This window comes from Cygnus olor, chromosome 5 (assembly GCF_009769625.2).
Source record: "Cygnus olor isolate bCygOlo1 chromosome 5, bCygOlo1.pri.v2, whole genome shotgun sequence".
Classification (NCBI taxonomy): Eukaryota; Metazoa; Chordata; class Aves; order Anseriformes; family Anatidae; genus Cygnus; species Cygnus olor.
The window spans coordinates 36,135,435-36,155,195 of record NC_049173.1 but is presented as its reverse complement, the minus strand read 5'-3'; the positions used below and the strand labels follow the sequence as shown (position 1 = coordinate 36,155,195).

Here is a 19,761-nt window from a genome sequence, read left to right as displayed (position 1 = left end):
TAAATTAAATCGTCTACATTTTAAAAGTAACTGTCATTTCTGCCCACTGCATGATTTATATTTCATCTTAGAAAAAAAAATTATTGCTCTGACTACATAAAACTGACAGTTTAAAAAAAAAAAAAGATAATGCCTCTCATCAGATCATTGTACAAAGACCAAAAAACCTCCACCCACCTTTCTGACGGCTGCCAAAGGCTTTGTTTTCTAGTAGAATTTGTTCTAGGCTTTGATTTATATATATATATATATATATATATATATATATATAATTTATATATATATTTTTTATTTATATATATTTACTATCTTCCTAGTCTTCCTCATCTCCTTACCTATTTGTAATGATTTTTACCTTCTCAGACAAGTCACCCTTCTTTTCCTCTTCCCTCTGCTGAATTATCAGAAGACAACTCCTAACTATATTGCCTCTGTTTTCCGACTCCATCACGTGTTTATATCTGTGCAATCTTTTAGTCTTACGTTCTGGCATTAATTGGTGGTTCCAGCTCCTAATTCTTTGGTAGATTTTGAATTCTTTAGCATGAGGTGAACTATAGGACCCTCAAAGGAAGAGGGTTTGACATATTGGCTCTTTCTTTTCCTTTGCCACTTCAGGGCAAACAGTGAGTTTTCAGCTGATCATAACACAAACCTGCTGATTGAGCTTTTACCTTTCAGAAGGAAAAAAAAAGAGCTTGATCCTCAGCATTAACATAGTGACAACTGTGTGCCAGAAGTTGTCTTTTTTGTAGTGTTAAGTGTATATGCAAAGTTCCTAGTGTGATGGGCATGAATCCTGTTCTGAGGGAGGCAGCACAAAAGGGAGAAGGTGACATAACAAAGTTGACATGAGACACTGCTTCTCTTTCCTTCCTTGTCTTTTCACGACAGCAGGTTTTGAAAGTAATCTTAATTATTTCTGATCCATAATCTATAAAAGCAAAACCTGCAGCAAACTTGCAATATTGGATTTGTAATATTTTGGCCAAAAAAAAAAAAAAAGAATCTGGCAGATTCTTTCACTGTAGAGTATCAATTGTCATTCTTCCATATTCTTCTCCCACCTTGGAGCATGGGTTTTTGATCACAGGAATAGAGTATTATCTGTGTAAACAGTTTTTTCTTTTCCCTTTTTCTGAGAGAACTGTTTTTTTGTGTGCAAATGAGCAACACACTATAATGCTTAATCGCCTTTTCCAGAAACCGAATTATTTCCTTTCTTGTTTAAATTTGCTTACGGAGCAAATAAGGGTGATGAGGTCTTCCTCTGTTTACCATTTCTCCATGAAATCCTTGGATCAAATTTCAACCAAACCATAAAAACTGTTGTGTCTGAGATGGTTATGTTGCCACAGGTTTTAAGAAAATTTGTAGTTGGTAGAGTACAAAATTGGTGTCTCTGCTGGTGGGAATGGTATGTGTAGTTTGAAAGCAGCTCACTGGCACTGGCCAGAGAAGTAGTAGCTCCAGATTAACCACAGCATTGCTTCCTTGTGTGCAGAGCTTGGGGGAAGCTGGGATTATGCTGGGGGTAAGACACAAGTTCTCAAGCTCATGAGACAACTAATTTAATTTTCATACGAATCATTCTGAAGAACTGAAGCGGTGGGCATTCCTAGTTGTTCAGAAATATGAGACTATTAATTAGTTGGCATTTGTTGGCGTTCTGCATGCAGGAATGCAGCCTCCCCTGGCATGAGGAGAGCTCTGTTTTATGCAGCATTCAGTTTGTTTTTGTAAACATCATCTCTGCTACATGTGAGCTCTATATGAGGGATGGCTAACATTTATACCTTGGTAGAAGTTTGAAGAATACTTAAAAGCAGAATGTAAGACTGGCTGAAAAAGATCTGATGTGTTATCTGGTGCATGTTCCTTTAGTTTCCTTTCCTTATCCACTCTGGAAAAAAAATACTATGTTAACAATTGCTTTCTTATTTAAAAAGAAAAAAAAAAAGTTTAAATAAACCACTTCATCATACATTTCAAAAGTTTGTATTGATTTTTTAATTTCTTTTTTATTTCTTTTCTTTTATGAATGTATAGTCACACACTCTGTCCTGTCAGTCTCCCTTTCCCAGCACTCCTACTACAAGGCGTGCCTTGCAAAGGACTTTGTCAGATGAGAGTATTTACAGTGGGCAAAGGGACCACTTCTTCGCCTCGCGGGCCTCACTCTTGGACCAAGCCATGCCAAACGATGTCCTGTTCACCAGCACATACCCTTCTCTCCCAAAGTCACTGCCACTACGGAGACCATCGTATACTTTGGGAATGAAATCACTACATGGTAAGGGTGTTTCCGTGTTTGCTGCTTTCAAAGGAATCCATCATGATTATGTTAAAGGAAAACAGTTTGTTACAGCAAATTAGTACTTCCGTCTTGATTTTGCTAAAATGAGGGGAGTCAAGTCAACTACCTGAAAACATAGAACAGGATTTTTTTCCTCGCTTCAGAGGGTATGAGATTGCATGACTGGTCATGCAACTGCACCTTGCAGAAGGAGCACAAAAACTTGCCTCATCAGCTGTAAGCTTGTACTATTTCCTCCAGGAGTCATCAGGACCAGTTGGACCAATGGGCAAATAACGTATGCCTGTTAATAATGGTGTATGGTATAATAATGGTATGTCCACCAGCATTTATTCACTTTTATATGACTGGCTATGCTAGAAACAGCCTTTATTACTCCAGCTAGTTTTCAATTCACTCACTTGCCTATTCATTTTACAGGACTTGAGTTACTTAATTTTGGTCACACATCAGCAGCTCAACAAGGAAAGGTACTTGGTAAACTGTTGTCAAGAAGGCACTCAGTTTCCTCCATTAGTCTACTGAAAAGTGTCAGCAAGATTCTCTGATAGGTTTTGTTACTTTATATGAATTACTGAGTTGGTGAGAAAGGGACATTCGCCGGTTCCTGCTGTATCTCATAACTATATGTGTACTAAGTGTGTTTTCCAAAAAGAGCTAGATCTCAGCGTAGGATTCTGCAGTGTTTTCTGAAGAAGTACATATGTGTTCTGCTTCATTCATGTTTTAATGTTTCAAGAGGAAAATGCAACACTACCGATAGGTTCAACTCATTAGAGTAGGCCCTATGCGCTGTCTGTACTGAGATACATAGGATACGTTTTTACAGTGAAGGCTGCTGAAGAAATCTATTTTAAATTCTTTTAATCTGTGTGTGATCACCAGGTATCAGTTTTCAGTGTTGAACCTGACATTTAAATGAGCTGTTGTTTCCGTATAACATGTTTCTTGCATAAGAGTTAGGAAACCAAGCTCTCTTCAGTTCTTTTTATATGGACTAAAATAACTTTGCAGACTTGGTTACATGTATAACTGACTGATGGGTTTGGCTTCTGAGGGTTTGAGGTCAGAAGATGAATGATGCCATGGGAGTAGTAGAGGAAAGCAGCACTTTTCATTCGGATGCATGTGTTTTCCAAAAAAGAAAAAACAAAACCTTCTTTCACTGTCATGTTCTCTTCCACACCAAACCTATTATTCCTTCTAGCACATAAGCTTTATACGTTTGTCAACAAAAGAAGACTTTTCATTTTCTGTGAAATGTAGGTCTGCGTGATAAAAGGACCAGCTACTTGAGTGACACGTGAATTGTCTTCCCTTCCCCCATCCTGCTCGCCTTTGCTGGGAGGAGGATTAAGTAGAACTGGATATTTAATACCTCTAGTGTTTGTTGGCTTCCTGCTATTCAGAGTTCTTTTAATTCAAAGATCTTAATAACAAAGATCTGTCACTCCAGAGCACCTCCATTTGGTTTGAAGAGGGGAGAACAGCGAGCTAAAAATACTTCTATTTACTTATTTATCTGTCTTAATTAGCAATCCACCTCACACTTTTAAAAAAAAGTCATTTATCAAATGGTTAGTTCTTTTTCTCCTAATTCTGCATATCTTTTTATGAATTGTAAATATTTTCATGTTAAGAACTTCCCAAATAGTTGTCCTTTTTGGGGAAGTTAATGCAAGAATCCTCAGTGTTACTGCTCAGCTAACCTTAAGTTTATGAAAAAGTGAACACGCACACACACACACTCAATATCCAACATTTCTGAACAATGAAGCAAATGAAGCATGGCTTTTCTGGTCATTATTTCCCAGGCAGTAATACCACTCTTCTAACAATTTTTATAAAGTTATTATAGTTCTTGAAGTTATATAGTTATCAGAGTATATATATTTTTAAAAGAGTGAAAATAAGCAATGCAGTTAGTGGCGTTTGTCCTCCAGTGGGTCCGTGTCCTGCCGACTGTGCTCTCTTCCTGTTCACAGTGCCCAAATTTCGTTTGCCTTGGTCCAAACGGGTTGTTCAAGACCCTTCCTTTCTGAAGCTTCCTCCCATGTGCCCAGTCAATCTTCTCACCCTCACGTCTCTAGGTCTCCTAACACCACCTACAATTTTTTCACAACTTCATTTATGGCTTACCAAGCAGAGGGCACAAGGAAGCAGGTTGTTGCTGCTTCTGAGCTTACACATGTGCTGACCAACCAGCTATCCCATGTTTGTCGATTGTCCAGTCAGTAAACTGAAATAAAATAGGTAACTGCTGGTTCACACTTTGCTCTTTCCCTCATTAGTGGCAATAATTTAAATGCTTCATTTTGCTTGCCAACAATTAGCACAAAAATTATAAGAACTTTATTTCTATATATCCTTTTTTTTTTAAACTTGCCAGTGTGTTTTCCACAGCAGGCCATATCCCAGCTCTGGGTGGGTATGGGTATTTTTCAGTAAAGGTTGTGTCACTGACCTGCTGAGAGATGTGCAATGCATTCAAAATCATTCTTAGGGTTTTCTTTTTCTGGTTTATCTTGGTTGGCCTAATCTCCTTCCATTTGTTTACAAGATTGTAAAGAGAGAGGGAAAAAAAAAAATTATTTTTAACAGGAGTAAATAGGGTACCACGGAGTGTAGAAGCCCCAGCAAGCTGCAGAGCCCTCCAAAGTACCTTCAGCTTGTGCAAAGGCAGGCATCATTGAGTAGAAGAGTGCTGCCCCCACCCCAATACTGGGGAGGAGGCAAAGGTTGGCTTTTGAAGAGGTAACTGCAAAGATTTATGCAGATTAAGAAGGAATTGTATGTCCTGGTGAGAGACACTGTCTCAGAAAACTGGCATGTAATCTGCTGTAACTGGTCAGCTCATTTGGTCAAACGTTCTGCTGTGGTGTTTGGTTCCAGAAATGCTAACCCCAAAAAATTAAAAGGAGGGATACTTTACTTATTAGGAAAGGAACTTTTTTTTCTATGTAACTTCTCGTTTGTTCTGCCTTACTCTAGGAGAGTTTTCTGCCTCAGACAGCTCCCTCACAGATATCCAGGAGCAAAGACGGCAGCCCATGCCAGACCCTGGTCTTATGCCATTGCCTGATTCTGCCTCTGATCTGGACTGGTCAAACCTGGTAGATGCTGCCAAAGCCTTTGAAGGTAAATTTTCAGAATATAATACTTAGAAGACTGATCCTTCTGCATGCTTTATGAAGGACTTTTTTTTTTTAATTAGGCTCTTGCTTTTGTTGTTTTTATTGTTTCTACTTAGTCTGAAGCTTAAACTCTTTTAAAACAGCAACTCAAGACTTAACAGCCCAGAACTTTGTGTGTAATAGATGCCATTTCTTCATGCTGTATTCCCTCTGTGCTACAGTTTGGCCAAATATCTGTGAAACTGGCTATTTTTCATTTCATGTAAAGCAGCTGCAGACATAACAGCTAGGGTGGAAAAACATCTGGCACAAAAGTGCAAAGTCAAGTCAAATAGGGAAAAAGTACACGAACACATTAATGATTGTCTGCTTATTGCCTGAGCATGAAGCTTCTGGAGTGCAGATGAAGTGCACTGCCAAGGTAATTTGGGAAATGTGCCTTGTTGGCGTATAGTCCGTTGCCATTCTTCCCTCTGCGTACTCTGAATACATGGACGTAAGTGTCATTTTATCCTATAGCACTTTCCATCTCCCTGACACTTAATAACTGAAGAGAACTGTAAGCTGCCTACGTGTGTTTGAATTGAAATTGAAATACTCCTCGGCCCAAAGGGAGTTTATCTTACCGTTGTTATAATCTGCTGGAAAATTCTTCCAAGTGCTTTAAACAGAAGTGCCTTTTGCTAATCTCTGCACAAATGCTGACCTACCTTTGTGAAGGTGTTGTCACTGATCTTGAAGCTTTTGAACATCATTCTGCATGGCTAGAGAAGGCTGTGAAGTAACTTGCTTCTTGGCTTTTCTCTGGTGCTAGTCATACACATCATTAAGATGATGCATGCGGAAGCTAGCATTGAAGACATACATTTGTGCTCTGCTCTGTTGCCATAAGAGTTGTTTGCCACCACACAGGGCTGAAACCCAGGTCTTAATGCATTTCACTGTGGTCAGCAGTTTCTGTTCAAAAGATCCCTTCTCTTTTTCTTTCCCACTTAGTTTTCACTGTCCTCAACCTGAATCCCTCGCTTCCATAGGCCCCAGACTCACTTGGGTTTCCAATTAGCAGTGTGAACAAAGTCATTGTGGTGAAGGTAACAAACTGACAGCTCAGATCAAGAAAAGCTGGGGTAATGTGTTGGCTGGCAACTTTATCTCACCACTGTAAAAATACATTCAGCTTTGACGGAACAAATCTGGAGCAGCTATCTGTTGTCAATATAATCCCAGCCTGTAGTCTCTGCTAGGTGCCAGCAGGGACTGACAAGTACTAACCAGGATAAATTCTGATCTCTGATCCTGGACACCTTTCTTCTGCATGGTGTCTTCAGCACAGGCCTCAGGAGTTGTAGGTAGTGATATCTGCAGCCAGCTGAAACAAAAGCTGCTTGGATTCCTGAGGTATGCCAGCCTTCAGTATTTTCAAAGGAAAAAAGAGAGGAGCAGGAATAATCCCATCAAATACTAAGGCGTGTTAATATTAACCTTGTTGAAAGCACAGAATAAAAAATTGCCAAGCAGAAAAAGAAAATACTGTTCTATTTCCAGTGAGAGATCAGTAGCTGCTGAGGGAGAGGTGTTAATAAATTAAGTTAAAAAGTGTTTACGTTGCTGTTTGTGCTAGGAAACTCCAGAGGTAGGGACTGTTGGCAGGTTTGTCAACACCACATGTGATAGTGACTTATAGGTGTGTTAAAACATTGTAAATGAGCAGTTATAGGACAAAAAAAGTGTAGATACAAGGCAGGAAAGAGATTTCACATTTCTGTATGAAAAGACTTTATAAGAAAGAAGGCATAAGGAAAAAAATTCTGAAAAATGGCATTGGTCTGTTTGTTTTCCACATGTAAGTTTTGCATGCTGAGCTTCCCTTTCTTCAAGCTGAAGGGATCCCTTTACAGAAGGACCTGACTAAGGAAGCTAACTCTAGGTGTTGAGTTGTTGGGTAGTGTCTTGCAGTTGTACCCATGAAGTTCTGTGCACTGGTGACTGTTCCAGCTTAGCTTCTTGCCTGTATTGGAAGTGGCCACGGATGGAGTGCCATGGGGGTATCTCCCTCCCAGGAGCAGTTAGCCTGAGGGTGATGCGTGATCTGCCTGAGCCAGTGCTAGTGCACACTCGTTGAATCCTGTGCAGTGGAGAAGCTGGTACAAATACTAGCCATGCCAGACTGCTTCTGTCAAATGGGTATTGGTATATTACACCTAATATTGACACAGGCTTCTTGGATTGCCTTGAGATCTTGCAGTGTAGCTATTGCACTATACTTAAACAAGTCATTACTGCTGCCATTGTTTTTCTCTGCATGTCTGTCTTTTCAGTTCAGCGAGCTTCATTCTTTGCTGCTGCTGATGAAAACCACAGGCCTGTGAGTGCTGCCTCCAGTAGTGATCAGGCTGAGGACCAGCTTTCTGCACAGATAAAGCCTTATACAGGGTAAGTAAATACCCCACACGTGCAGGCTTCCTCAGTTACAAACTGGGGAAAAATGTAGAAACAGTCGTATTTGGAAGCTGTCTCTAGTCTTCACAGAACAAAGTTCTCATGATGAGGGGAAGTAAAACCAAAAGGATCATAACTACAGCTGAACCTTGGTGCAGGTTCCTTCTTGTCTGAGACTTTTATGAAGTTGTCCAAGGCTATGGTAATTCAAGGCACATATAATGAGCAGAAGGAGAGAGAAACCATGTGACAGGATGACAGCAGTTTATCATGGGTTAAATCTGTTCTTGTAATGTGCTGAATGTGTTCCATGCACTTTTTGTTTGTTTTAAGAATTTGTAGTGTTCCTGAATGCATACTTACACAAAGCCATTCTGTGCATTAGATACCCTGTGTGAATACAGTAAAATCTGTCAACGCCTATTCTTGTTTCCTACTTTTAACAGTAAAGAATCTCCTCCAACTCTCGCCTCTAAAGTGGACCAGCTGGAAGGTTTGCTGAAGATGCTGCAAGAGGATTTACGGAAGGTAAACGTTTGATCTACAGAAAATCTGCAATGCGTATGTTTAGTGCTGATAGGTGATTCTAATTACTGTGTAGTTCTGCTTTCCCATGCCTGAGCCCTATGACGGTCTCATCCTTTTGTGTGAAAAAGACATTTCTTTACTACTTTTCTCAGGATGTGCTTCCAATTATTCAAGGCTAGGGTGCAGTGCCTGAACTGTAGGCATGTGACCACTCTGCTTAAATCAGGAGGGTGACTCTGACTACCTGCACTCTAATTCAGGTGACTGTGTGAGAAGCCTGAAGTTAGTCCACGTAAATATATCCTGTTGATGTTGAAAAGGGAGAGTTTCACCGAACCATACAATTTTACTGTGGAAACTTCCAGTATTGTTACTGTCTGCTTGGTCCAAGAAAGATACACTGTGGTCAGATGAAAAGTCTGTTAGCTAAGGTAGTGTTTGCAGAAATGTTTCCTATCCCTTGTTTAATTAACCATCAGTAGTTGTACATTTTGCTCATACAGAACAACACATGGCCAATTTTATTTCACCACTTGGGGAGCCAGCCTTCTCTATTAGAATTTAATATAGAGAAACCCTGATAGTTCAAGCAAAAAAAGTAAGGAATGAAATGTCACAAATGTACCTTAGATATAAAACCGTGTGTTATTGCATATAAAATCCTTATAAAGTATGAGATTCGTGTTCGCTGAGGTTCTTGCCACTTGATGTAGGTAGGATGCATGATCTAGAATTACGGCTAAGATGTGTACTTTTCCTCATGCCCAAGGAAAAAGAGGACAAAGCCAGTCTTCAGGCTGAAGTGCAGCATTTGCGGGAAGACAACTTGAGGTTACAGGAGGAATCCCAGAATGCAACTGAGAAGCTGAAGAAGTTCACCGAGTGGGTTTTCAACACAATTGATATGAACTGAAAACAGCGTATGGGGAAGGAAACTATCTGTTATGAATATTATTCCTGGGACTTAAGCTTTAATGCCACCTTAATCATGACATGTGAAAGTATAGTCAGAGCACTTCCCTGTCCTTCATCCTCCAATAACCCTTTTTTGCATCTCTGCGCGCACTCAGAATAATTGCAGATCAACAATCAATGTCTGCCTTTTGTAGAAAAACAAAGTAAATAATTTTAAAAAGGTAAAATAAAAGTTTAACTGCTAAAATGTGAATGTCTATTTTTTGCACATTGTTTCTTTATCTGTTATGTACAAAATGATTTGGAGGCTGGATCAGGCTTGCTGCTCCATCTGCCTCTGTTTCCATTAACTCCTTTCTCTCTGTTTCAGGTAATCTGCTTTTCCTTGCAGCTTTGGCAAATATTATGACATCTAGAAAATTAGAAAGAAATGGTTATTTTACTGCTTTTCTTACATTGTTTTCTGAAGTATGCCACAGACACGGGGATGTAATGCAATGTTTTAGGTGTCTCCTTAGCAATTTGCGCTTGATTGCTAGTGCTACCTTCCCATACGTTACAGAGAACGTGTCCCCATAGTGTATGGTACAGTACAACCAGCATCACAGCATTTGGAGAGAGGCTAGAGACTTGAGCCATGGGCGAGGCATATTAGCACACATCTATTGCATTAGCGTTTCTGGTAGCTTTTGTTTCCTGTGGAAGCAATGGCTGCAAGTAACTTGACGAAGGGCAAAACAAGGCATGCCGCAGTTCGTACCGCATCAGGCAGGCTGAGAGATACTGAATACTGTTGCTGTGCTGCTTCAGTATAGTCCCCTTCCCTTCCAGGGGAACCTGTCACTTGCATATGTGCAGAAGACTTAGGCTGAAGTTGTAAAGAGATTAAGTTGTTGGGTTTCTTTTTCCCCCTCTAAACTGTTTCCATGAAAGTCCCCATAAGCCATTTCAGTGCACCTGCCCTTCTGTTCTGTTTCTCCGGACTTCTTAAATCGCAACAGATCAGAGAAATGTTGGAGAACATTTTTAAGTGTGTTCTCTTACATGGGAGGTCTTTAAAAATCCTTTGTAACCACAGGCAGAGGAATATGTAAAGGTGAAATTAAAGAAGTGTATTTTTTTTCAAAGTACTGGGATAGGATTGGAGCTCTGAAGTCCCCAATTCCCAGTGAAACTATCTAGCATGATATTTCCCAAACTGCCTCATGTCAGGAAAGTTAATTTCATGTTCTCTGAAGGAACAGCTAACTTGCCACAACGTATTACCTCTCCAGAAAATACCTTTTCAGTGTAGGCACTGCAGTCTGCACAAACATTGAGTATGCAGTCACTACCTTAATGAGTACTGCCTTGCATGAGGTGCGGTATGCTTGGGGTTAGCTCCAGGAACACCCTTCCTTCCCTGCCCTTTACCGCATTCTCAAATAAACAGAATAAGATCATCAGGCATAGGCTTGTCACAAAAACTTCCACGCTCTTTTCAAATCCCTTTTTCATGCTCTTTAATCTTGCTCCACACAAGTACACACTACACTTCAACCTCAAACTTCATTTGTGATGCTAATCCCCATGGAGTTCTTCTCTAATGTTTTGTCATGGAAATGGATCTCTTTGGAACTATTTCTGGAGTGCTTTTGTAAAGGTTTAGAATGTTTTGGGTTTTTTAATGACTTGTATGAAGGAGATTTATATAATGCCTGATATTATTTGTAAATGGGAAATATTGCTAACATCTCTGAGCATCCTGAGGTCTTGCTTTTATTCTCTTTTATTTTTAAGTTTGGTTTTTATTTTATTTCAAAAAATATTTTGGGACTTGGGGCAGACTATTTATTAGAGTTTTGCAACAGAGTTCTTCTTGTATGATGCCTCTGAAGGCTACTTGTAAAATTCTGACAATAAAACTCATTTTAAAGGCTCTTCTAAACCATTTTCTTCTGATTTTGTTGGGTTTGTTGTTTGAAACTTTCCAAAACATCCTTTTCTTCATGCTTTCTTCTTGTACCACTTACCTAAGTGCTTGGGGATAGAAAAGTTTCATTCTGATTTCTACTTTTTATCCCTCTGAAGGCCTTTCCTTAGTATGTACACACACGCTTTATCCATCGACTTTTTACATAGATTACTACACAAATCTCTCTTCTTTCCCCCATCTGCAGTATGCCTTTTTCTGTATGGTCAAGTTTTTGTTACCTGTAGCAGTAACTCTCTGAGCTTCACCAGGCTGACACAGGAAAGGGGGGTGGGCAGCATTTCTTTTAATCATTTACCATTTTTTCAGGATTCTAGAACACATTTGGAAATTAAAGCCAATGTAGGTCAAACCAAACTTGCCTGGCACATCTGCCCAAGGGTGCACACAGCTTTCAGCATCCTGGAACCAAACCTGTAAGCATTAAATATTAGGTGCTAGGCTTTGGGGTGCTAGGCTTGGGGGGGGGGGGGGGGGGGGGGGGGGGGGAAGGAGGGTCAGATATTCCATTTGTTTTGTTTTACAGATCTGCTTTGACCCAGGAACTGATCTTGAATATGTTTTGAACAGACCTTTTTTGGCCCAGTGGATCGGCGTTCTGCACAAAAAGAAAAAAGACAAACAAAAATGAGCTAGCTCTGCAGGAGAGCATCTTCCCAGTTCCCTGAATGGATCCCTAAAGGGCTCGTGAGGAAAGAAAATCCATCTCTTCCTAGCAGTGAGATACCTGACCAAGAGAGCTGAGAAGCAGCAAGAGCAAATACAAGAATCTGATTGAAAAATAGGGGTTGAGCCTTGGAAAGAAAACAAGGTGCTGTCTTACCACATGTAATTGGATACTGGTAATTGGGCTGAAGCAGAAAGTTTTCTGCAGGTCAAGGAGCAGCCCTGCCCACAACCATAATTAATTCATGCTGGAGGTTCCCACGCTTCCCCGTGCATGCCGGTAGCTCGGTCTTGGCACGGGCAAGATGTGGCTTGCAGGCAGCATCTCTGCAGCTGGAGGAGCTGCTGCTTGACACGGCTGGCTGGGGGCTGGCTTCATCTCCCACCTGCTGCAGGATGGACAAGGCTGTGGGTAATGGGTCGGGGGGCGAGGGGCTGCAGGAAGGGGAGCTGAGGGGTGCAGGAGGAGATGGGGCTGGAGGGAAGGAGGCAGGGGAGCCTCGGGCTTGGGGGAGATGTGTTGTGGGGATGAGATGCTGCACATCCAGGTTTTACTCCTCTGCAAGTGCGGTTGCTGTATTACAGCCTGTTGTTTCTGCAAAAAGCTGTGATGTGTTCCAGACCTGATGAATAGGTATTGTGAGAAGGCCTTTTTTTTCCCCAGCCTTTCCCTTTGTGGGAAAGGGCCCAGCAAATATTCCCCATGAACCAGGCACAACGTGGGGTTGGTTTGTCTGTTTCATGAAACCTTTACGTAATCCTTGTCTCATCTCCTGGTGCCTTCTTTCGGGTAGGTGGTTAACCAATCCTCCTTGAAGGCATTGCGCTGTCTCCTAGCAGATGCCCAGTACGGCGTCAGCCCTGCATGCGAGCAGCTCGCTTTGCTGCAAGGCAGCAGGGGAACGGGGTGGATGCTGCTTACCAGCTCCTGTGCTATCCAAAATTGGATTCCACGGGGGAGAGATGACGCTGTCCCTCCTCCACTGCCTCCTTTAAAGCAGGTTGCTAATGGGCAGGAGCAAGATGATGAGGCTTGTGAAGGTCCCCTCACCTCTACATTGTGATGAGGAAATCCTTGATGTGCTGTTTGCAAGGTAAAGCTGGAGGGGAAAAGAGGTAGAAATAGATATACGTGTTTCAGAGCTCTGCAGGAAGAGCCCCTTTCCCTAGCAGGGGTTTCAACTTTGGCTGGGAACAAGGCCGAGGACTCTGCGAGTTGGCCTTGGTGGCCCCCAGGCCTGGGAGGCCAAGGTCTGGGTTTGGAGCCCTGTTCCCTCTGATAAGCGGAGGCTGACTACAGATACCTCCACCTGCTCCTGCAGCTGCTCCCCGGGGAAGGCTGGGGCCTCTCCCCTTCCACCACAGCAGCCTGGCTCCTGGGGACAGGTTGCTGTGCTTGGCGCTGGGGAGCCAATGCTGGTCACGGCAGGTGTGTCCCCCTCCCCAGCTTCTCCTGCGCTTGCGTGGGCCTGTCTCCATCCAGAAAGCAGAGGCTGCATCTGCTCCTTATCTTTGTTTGCTCCAGTCATGAGTTTACTACCGGACTCATCTTTTCTAGAGACTTCTCAGCTCTGTGCTCACTGTCATGTATCCACATTTTAAGCAAGGCCTGGATCGAGCCCCTGATGCTGCTTCGTGCTGTGCCTGTGAGAGGGATGCGCAGCTGCTGGGCAGAAGATGCTCTCGGCAGCCGAAGGAGCCCCGTCAGCTTTTGGCACACAAAGAAGTCAGAGGCTGAAACTGGCATGTGGTGAAGGACTGCGACTGGATGCAGTTTCCTAACCCCATGTTGTGACAGCAGCAAACGCCACCAACTAGTGAATAAACAGAGGTTTCATGCTGGAGGGGTAGGAAACCAGGGACTTGTCCTGCTGCTGTTCTGAACTTCTCGCCAGCTCTTCCTTTTGTTTCCTCCCACCTGCTCCTGTGCTTCTCCTCCAGCTGAGGTCATTCGTTTTGCTGCTCCTCCCCTGGCAGCAGTGCTGTCTGTGTCTGACGTGCTGCACTGCGCACAGGTCCTTGACTGCTCGCTTGATTTTGTGAAAGCGCTGCTCAGAGGGGTGTCCTCGTCCCAGGGCTCTGCTCTGCCAACACTGTGACAAGCACAGCACCCGTGACAGTCTGGGGACATTTCAGTGTCTTGTTTCCTCCCTGACCCATTGCACTGGATCAGAATGGTGGGATAATATAAATACACGTGTAGTTGTTTCTAACATTCTTTGCAGCTCCTTTTTTTTTTTTTTTTTTAGGGTATGTTTTTTCAAGCTTGAGTCCTTTTGGGGGACTACAGAGACGTGGAAAAAGATTGAGCAATGCGTGCACATGCTTGGTGTTTTTCTTTTCTGGATTATATCAATGGGTCTAATGTCCATTTGATGTCACCTTTTAAATGTTTTTCTTCCTGGGACGAAGGATATTTTGCTGTTGACTCGGCTACATTGGGCTGGATGAAAACACCTGCTGTTGATCTCTCAGGGGTGAGAAGGAGAAAGATGAAGTCAAGTGACAGACGCACCAGAGGGATAACACCTTGCCCCTTTGGTTGGCAGCAGCCTCCAAAGGTTAACTCCAGGTGCACCCAACCTCCTGGGGCTGTGGGAAGCTGCTGCTCCTTTCAGGGCCCTGCTGAGCTCCTGCCCTTCAGAGGAGCGTGAGCTTGAGGCCAGGTTTCACAGAGGCTGATGGAGCCCAGGTGGGATTTCCAGAAGTGCCTGAGCAGGTGCCATGGTCACGGCACGCCGGGGCACGGCTGCAAGTAGCACGAGTGAGCAGTGTGCTCCTTTGGATCCCTCCCCGAGGCTGCGCTTGGAAAAGGCTGGCTGACCTGCCTGTCGGGCTGCTGCGTCCGCGGTGGGGGTTGCCGAGATGGATCAGGACGGGTGAGCCAAAGGAAGCTTACTGAAGCAGCTGGATGTTGTCGGACGCACAGAAAGCCATTACCGAAGGGGGTTTGCTCTGTTGTGCACGTACACTTTTTGGACATTTGGCTGAAGAAAGACGTATCTATTCCCAGCCTTTCTCAGAGCATTGAAGCATGCTGGTTTGCAACTAAACACGACCCTTTGTATTGTAATTACAGTATATTTTCTTAATCAGGGGACACATTAATTACCGAACCACAGATTGCTATCTGTATTTTAACAAGTCATTTCTAATGTTCACATTCTTCTGTCAGAAAATGATGGATGATGCATTCATGTTTTTTTTTTAATTGGATCAATGTACATTCCTGATGTCAGTCTGCATGGAAACTGAAACTTACTACAACAAAACAGCAAATTCTAAAATTTTCAGTTAAAAAGAATAACATTTCGTAACATATAATAGAACACCAAAAAAAATCTTAGAATTTATTTTCTGTTAAAACTAAAAGGTTTTACTTTTGGTTGGTTAATTGACATGATTGATCCAGGTCCACCTGTCCCACAACTTACGGATTGTTAAATATTTTATTTTAACCTAGATCAGAGGAGAGGGGAAGAGCCTTCCCTTTCCAGTTTCCCATTGGTCTCTCAGCTTTGAATGGAGCTGATAACTGCATTACGCTAATTGGAAAATCAAAACGAAGGGGCTGCTGCAAAGGTCTCTCCAGCCAAAGTATGTCTGCACAGCCCAGCCTCAGCGTGTCGGCTCTCACCATGTAACTGCTACTGCGTTTTCACGAGGTCTCAGCCTTGTACGCAGGGCATGAACAAAAATCACTTCCTACAATGAGTATTTACAAATGAAGGCATTCACAATTAGCGGCAACCTTTGAAGACGTCTTAATCTAAGTGCTGTCTACTTTCCAAGTTATTTGTGGTCTTGGTCTGATAATACGTATCAGGAGCTACCCCACAGGCGAATTGTGAGATGTACTACAATGAATTAATTGTTTGGTAAAAGTTTGGTAATTTAACTATTCAGTACTTTTCATGTTACACATCTCTTAAATCTTGCTAACATGTTTGCATTTGCTTGCTATGGAAAAATGCATTAATGCTTAAGCCATTTGTTTGCAGAATTTCAGGAAATGATCTAGCATCACAGAACCAGGCTGATTATGAAATTAAAAAAAAAAAATCTGAAAATGTAGGGATATGGAATGAGATGTTTCTGGGCTGTGTGTGCTGATGCCTGGGTGATGGCAGCTGAAAGTTTCTTCTGCCACCCTTTCTGTGCTGTAAACTAGTTTTGTTGATTTAATTTCTGAGACCAGATATATTAATAAATTACTTCTTATGCAACTGAAATGTTTTTCTTATTTTCACCTGTGCAAGAATAAATGTCAATAAAATAATACTTCATTTGACATAGGGCAAGTATTATACTTGATCTGAAGCAAAGTTCCTTACCGGGGGCCCATGCTAGCTCAGTGGATTGGTAGGATTGGGTTAGGGGCTTCCTGATCAGAGGGGTCATGTTTCCATGTAATAGCCCTCATGGATCTTTCTCCACAAACTTGTTTTGTCTCTCTGAGAACCCATGTGAACTTCCTGCATCTGTCCAAAGGAGACTCTGTACCTAACCCTCTGTTAGTTTTTGTTTTGTTTTGAATTTCCACCCCCAAGTTCTATCTGACTCTCCTCAGTTTAATCACTCCCTATTTACTGTCTCCAATCCATTCATGATTTTAAAAACCTTTTAATTGCATCATCCTTCAGTTGTCTCTTTTCCAGTCTGTCTGGCCCTAGTCTTACTCCTCCTACGGAGACACTTTCAGATCTTTCCTGTTGCTCCTCTCTGAGCCCTTTACGTTCTGCTAAGTCCTTTTGCAGATGGCAGGACAAGAAGTGCACACAATTTGGGATGCAGGTGCATGTTATCTTGACATTCTCAATTCTGTTCTTTGTCCCTTCCCAAAGCATTCCTGACATTTCATTTTCTGCTACTAAGCATAAACTAAGCTGACCTTATTCCTAAGAGACAGCTCAAGAGCCCACTGTGATGTAACGAGGTCAGCACTGCTTTTCCCATGTCCATTAGTTTGAATTTCTAGGTTTCAGGTTTTCTACCGTTTTCTCACCTTGTCACTCAGTAGCATACGGTTGTTCTGCAGCTCTTCACAAACAACCCTCGTGTTTTTACTCAGCATATCCTCGTGCCATCAGGAGGTTTGTCACTTTTGCTACCCATTCATTTTCCAGGTAATTTACCAAGTCCCCAGAGCATCACAGCCTCCAACACTTAACCTTCTGACACTGCCATCGTGAACTTCCACCACTGTGAAAGCTTGCTGCTTGTTTCCACCTTTTATTTCCTATCCTTTAATCATTCATCTACTCCTTATCACAAGAGCTTACATTACTACATGACCTTTGAGGAAGAAGCTTGCTTCAAGGCCCTTCAGTAGGATAAGTGGATACTTCGAGGCATCGAGTCTTTCTTGTCCACATACTTGATGGCTGCTTCGAAGATCTCTGAGTTTCCAGCTAGAACACAACGTGGGAAGTAGAAAAGGAGCACGCAGGAAAAGGTGCCGATATTATCTTTCCTCTACCAGACAGCCTGGTGGGTATGGAATTCTTCCTGGATGCTGAAAGCCTCTGCTTCATTGCCTTCTTTGTCTAAGGGGATTTGACGTTTCATCTCCCAGGAAAGCTTGCTAGCTATCAAATTACTAGTTTGACCTGTGCTTTTTCCCAGCTTTTCTTGCTAATCTCTTTCATTTGGTTTACAATGTGCATTGACTCAGGAATGGGAATTTCTAGCCTAGTGACTGCCATTCGGGTTCCTTTTATCCATTCCCATTTCAGTGACTGTACGGTTCCTCCACTTCGGTTCCTGCAGCCCAGAGCCCCTTTGACGATGGGGACTCTGCATGCCACACGTCTAGCAGGGAAGTTGGAAGGAGAGAGCCAGAAAAGGGGAGGATTACCAAATTCTGCACTGCACTAGAAGGAAAAATCAGCAAACCCAATGAAGGTAAACAGGGTGGGGAGAAGGCAGGTGCGGGGCACACACAGCTGGCATGGGGGAACAACCAGCAGTTGCTGCTAGATGCTGCAGTGTTCTGGGAGCCCTCTGTTAACAGCAGTCACAGAATTCACCTTCCTGATGGGGCAAAAAGGGTGTAACTGAAACCAGGCAGGTGTCAGAAGATTATAATTAAACCAAATGAAAGTTGATCAGGAAGGAACTACTTTCCTGCTGGGCTTGCAGTAATGGTGTAAAGCTGGAGAGCAAAGGCTCTTGCTGTAACCCAGAGATGCTGCTCTGGGCCCCACAGCTGGCAGGCGGCAGCAGTTCTCCTGCGAGCCCTGGGATTTTCATGCGAGCTGGAGTGTGGTGGGGCGGCACCTCTGCCTGTGCTTGCCCTTCGGTGCTCTTGTCCTTAGAACCTCTCAGACAGGAAATTAATCACAGATCAGTCCTTAGGTAAAAACAAAGCACTTGCACACATCCTAGAGAGGCTAATCCTGCTGTGTTCCCCAAGGGTGAGCTAGGCCTAATAAGATCTTTCCAGCATCTGATGTCTGCATTAAAGCCAGAAATCCTTAGTAGGGTATTAGCTGACACAGTGATGCTCTAATGTACTTTGTAATTCACTTTTTATTCATGAGGCCTGACAGCTATTTCCAAAATGTGCTTCAGGACTGCCTGGTCTCCTTGGAGAGGCTTCTTCTTGCTGTGTCAGGTACCTCAGCATTGAGAGACAATGATAAAATGTTTGTGCACGGCAACTTTCCTGTGTGTTTTCAAGAAGACAGAAGGAGCAGAAAGCTATTGCCAAGACAGCCGGGAGCTTGGCTTCAGGTCTCTTTTACTCCCTTCGTCCTCAGACAATAATTTGGTCCTAATCACTTCTCCTGTCAGTGCTGCAATTTCTTCAGATGTACTCAGAGCTCTTGGAAATTGCCTGGTCCAGGTAACTTTGCAAGAAGCCTCAAGGCTTCTTTTGCTGAACTCTTTAATCCCCACACCGACCACATGGCTGGCTGTGGGGAGGGCCCTGGGACGGCTGGGAGCTGCTCAGATGGGGGTGGCAGCCCCGTGAGCTGCAGAGGCCCTTCAGCAGTGGGGAGGGTTTCCGCTCCATGCCGGCTGACAGAAAGATCTGCACTGAATTCAGGATGTGCCGACTCACGTTGGATAGGATTTTGGCAGCTCGCATGGCTGTCAGATTGTGATGCTATGTGCCTTCGGTGGCAGACAGGAACTGGGAGAAGAGGAGCAGACCAGCCTGCCAGGCAGCCGGGAGGCAGCGTGATGCAGGAGGCAGCAGGAGACACAGGCATGGCTGACAACACCGACTTTCGTAATGGTGGTGGAGTTGAGTCGGGTGGGAGCCATAAAAATACCAACCTCATCGCTAGCACATTTTTCTGCCTTGGGAACATGAGGAATGGAACACCTGAGAAAAGCCTGACCTTTGCTCTGTGGTTTTTGTATATCTAGGGTTTAGGAGATGCTGTTAGAAATGCTAGCTTTTCCGTAGGTGCTTGTCCTGGGTTGGAGGGGTGACAGCAGGCACTCTGGACCAACATGCAGGGTGCCATGTGCTCTCTGTTCCTGTGGCAGCTCAGTTAGGGCTTCTTTTAGCCCAAATCCACCAGACCACAAGAAAACACTTCAGGTTTCTCAATGGGTCTCTTATTTAAGTCCCACTGTTTGACCAAAACTACTGGATCTCACAGGTGTCGCTTTTAAGTGGGACTAGTGCTCTAAAATAGGCTACTTCCAGTTGTAAACCCCGAAAGATGGCATGAGCAGCTCGTAGAGCCGCAGGGCTCCCTGCTCTGCTTGTAACCTCACTCAGAGGGGCTGCACCCACAAGGCTGGGTTTAGATGTGCAGCCCCAAGTTTTACAG

The 19,761-nt window shown here is 43.2% G+C and overlaps 1 protein-coding gene across 45 annotated transcripts in view; it reads left to right on the top strand.

Annotated features, from left to right (window-relative positions):
- The window catches only part of SIPA1L1 (signal induced proliferation associated 1 like 1), a 215,244-nt gene extending 203,984 nt beyond the window's left edge, over window positions 1-11,260 (top strand). For 39 of the 45 annotated variants that reach the window (XM_040559410.1, XM_040559405.1, XM_040559397.1 and 36 more), the window contains 5 exons: window positions 2,050-2,293; window positions 5,309-5,455; window positions 7,770-7,884; window positions 8,337-8,418; window positions 9,188-11,260. In XM_040559410.1, the coding sequence (XP_040415344.1) occupies window positions 2,050-2,293; window positions 5,309-5,455; window positions 7,770-7,884; window positions 8,337-8,418; window positions 9,188-9,331 (732 nt within the window). In that variant the 3' untranslated portion in view covers window positions 9,332-11,260. The remainder of the gene's footprint in view (window positions 1-2,049; window positions 2,294-5,308; window positions 5,456-7,769; window positions 7,885-8,336; window positions 8,419-9,187) is intronic. The other 6 variants (XM_040559438.1, XM_040559437.1, XM_040559433.1 and 3 more) reach the window with 1 other exon arrangement.
- Window positions 11,261-19,761: the final 8,501 nt, after the last annotated feature.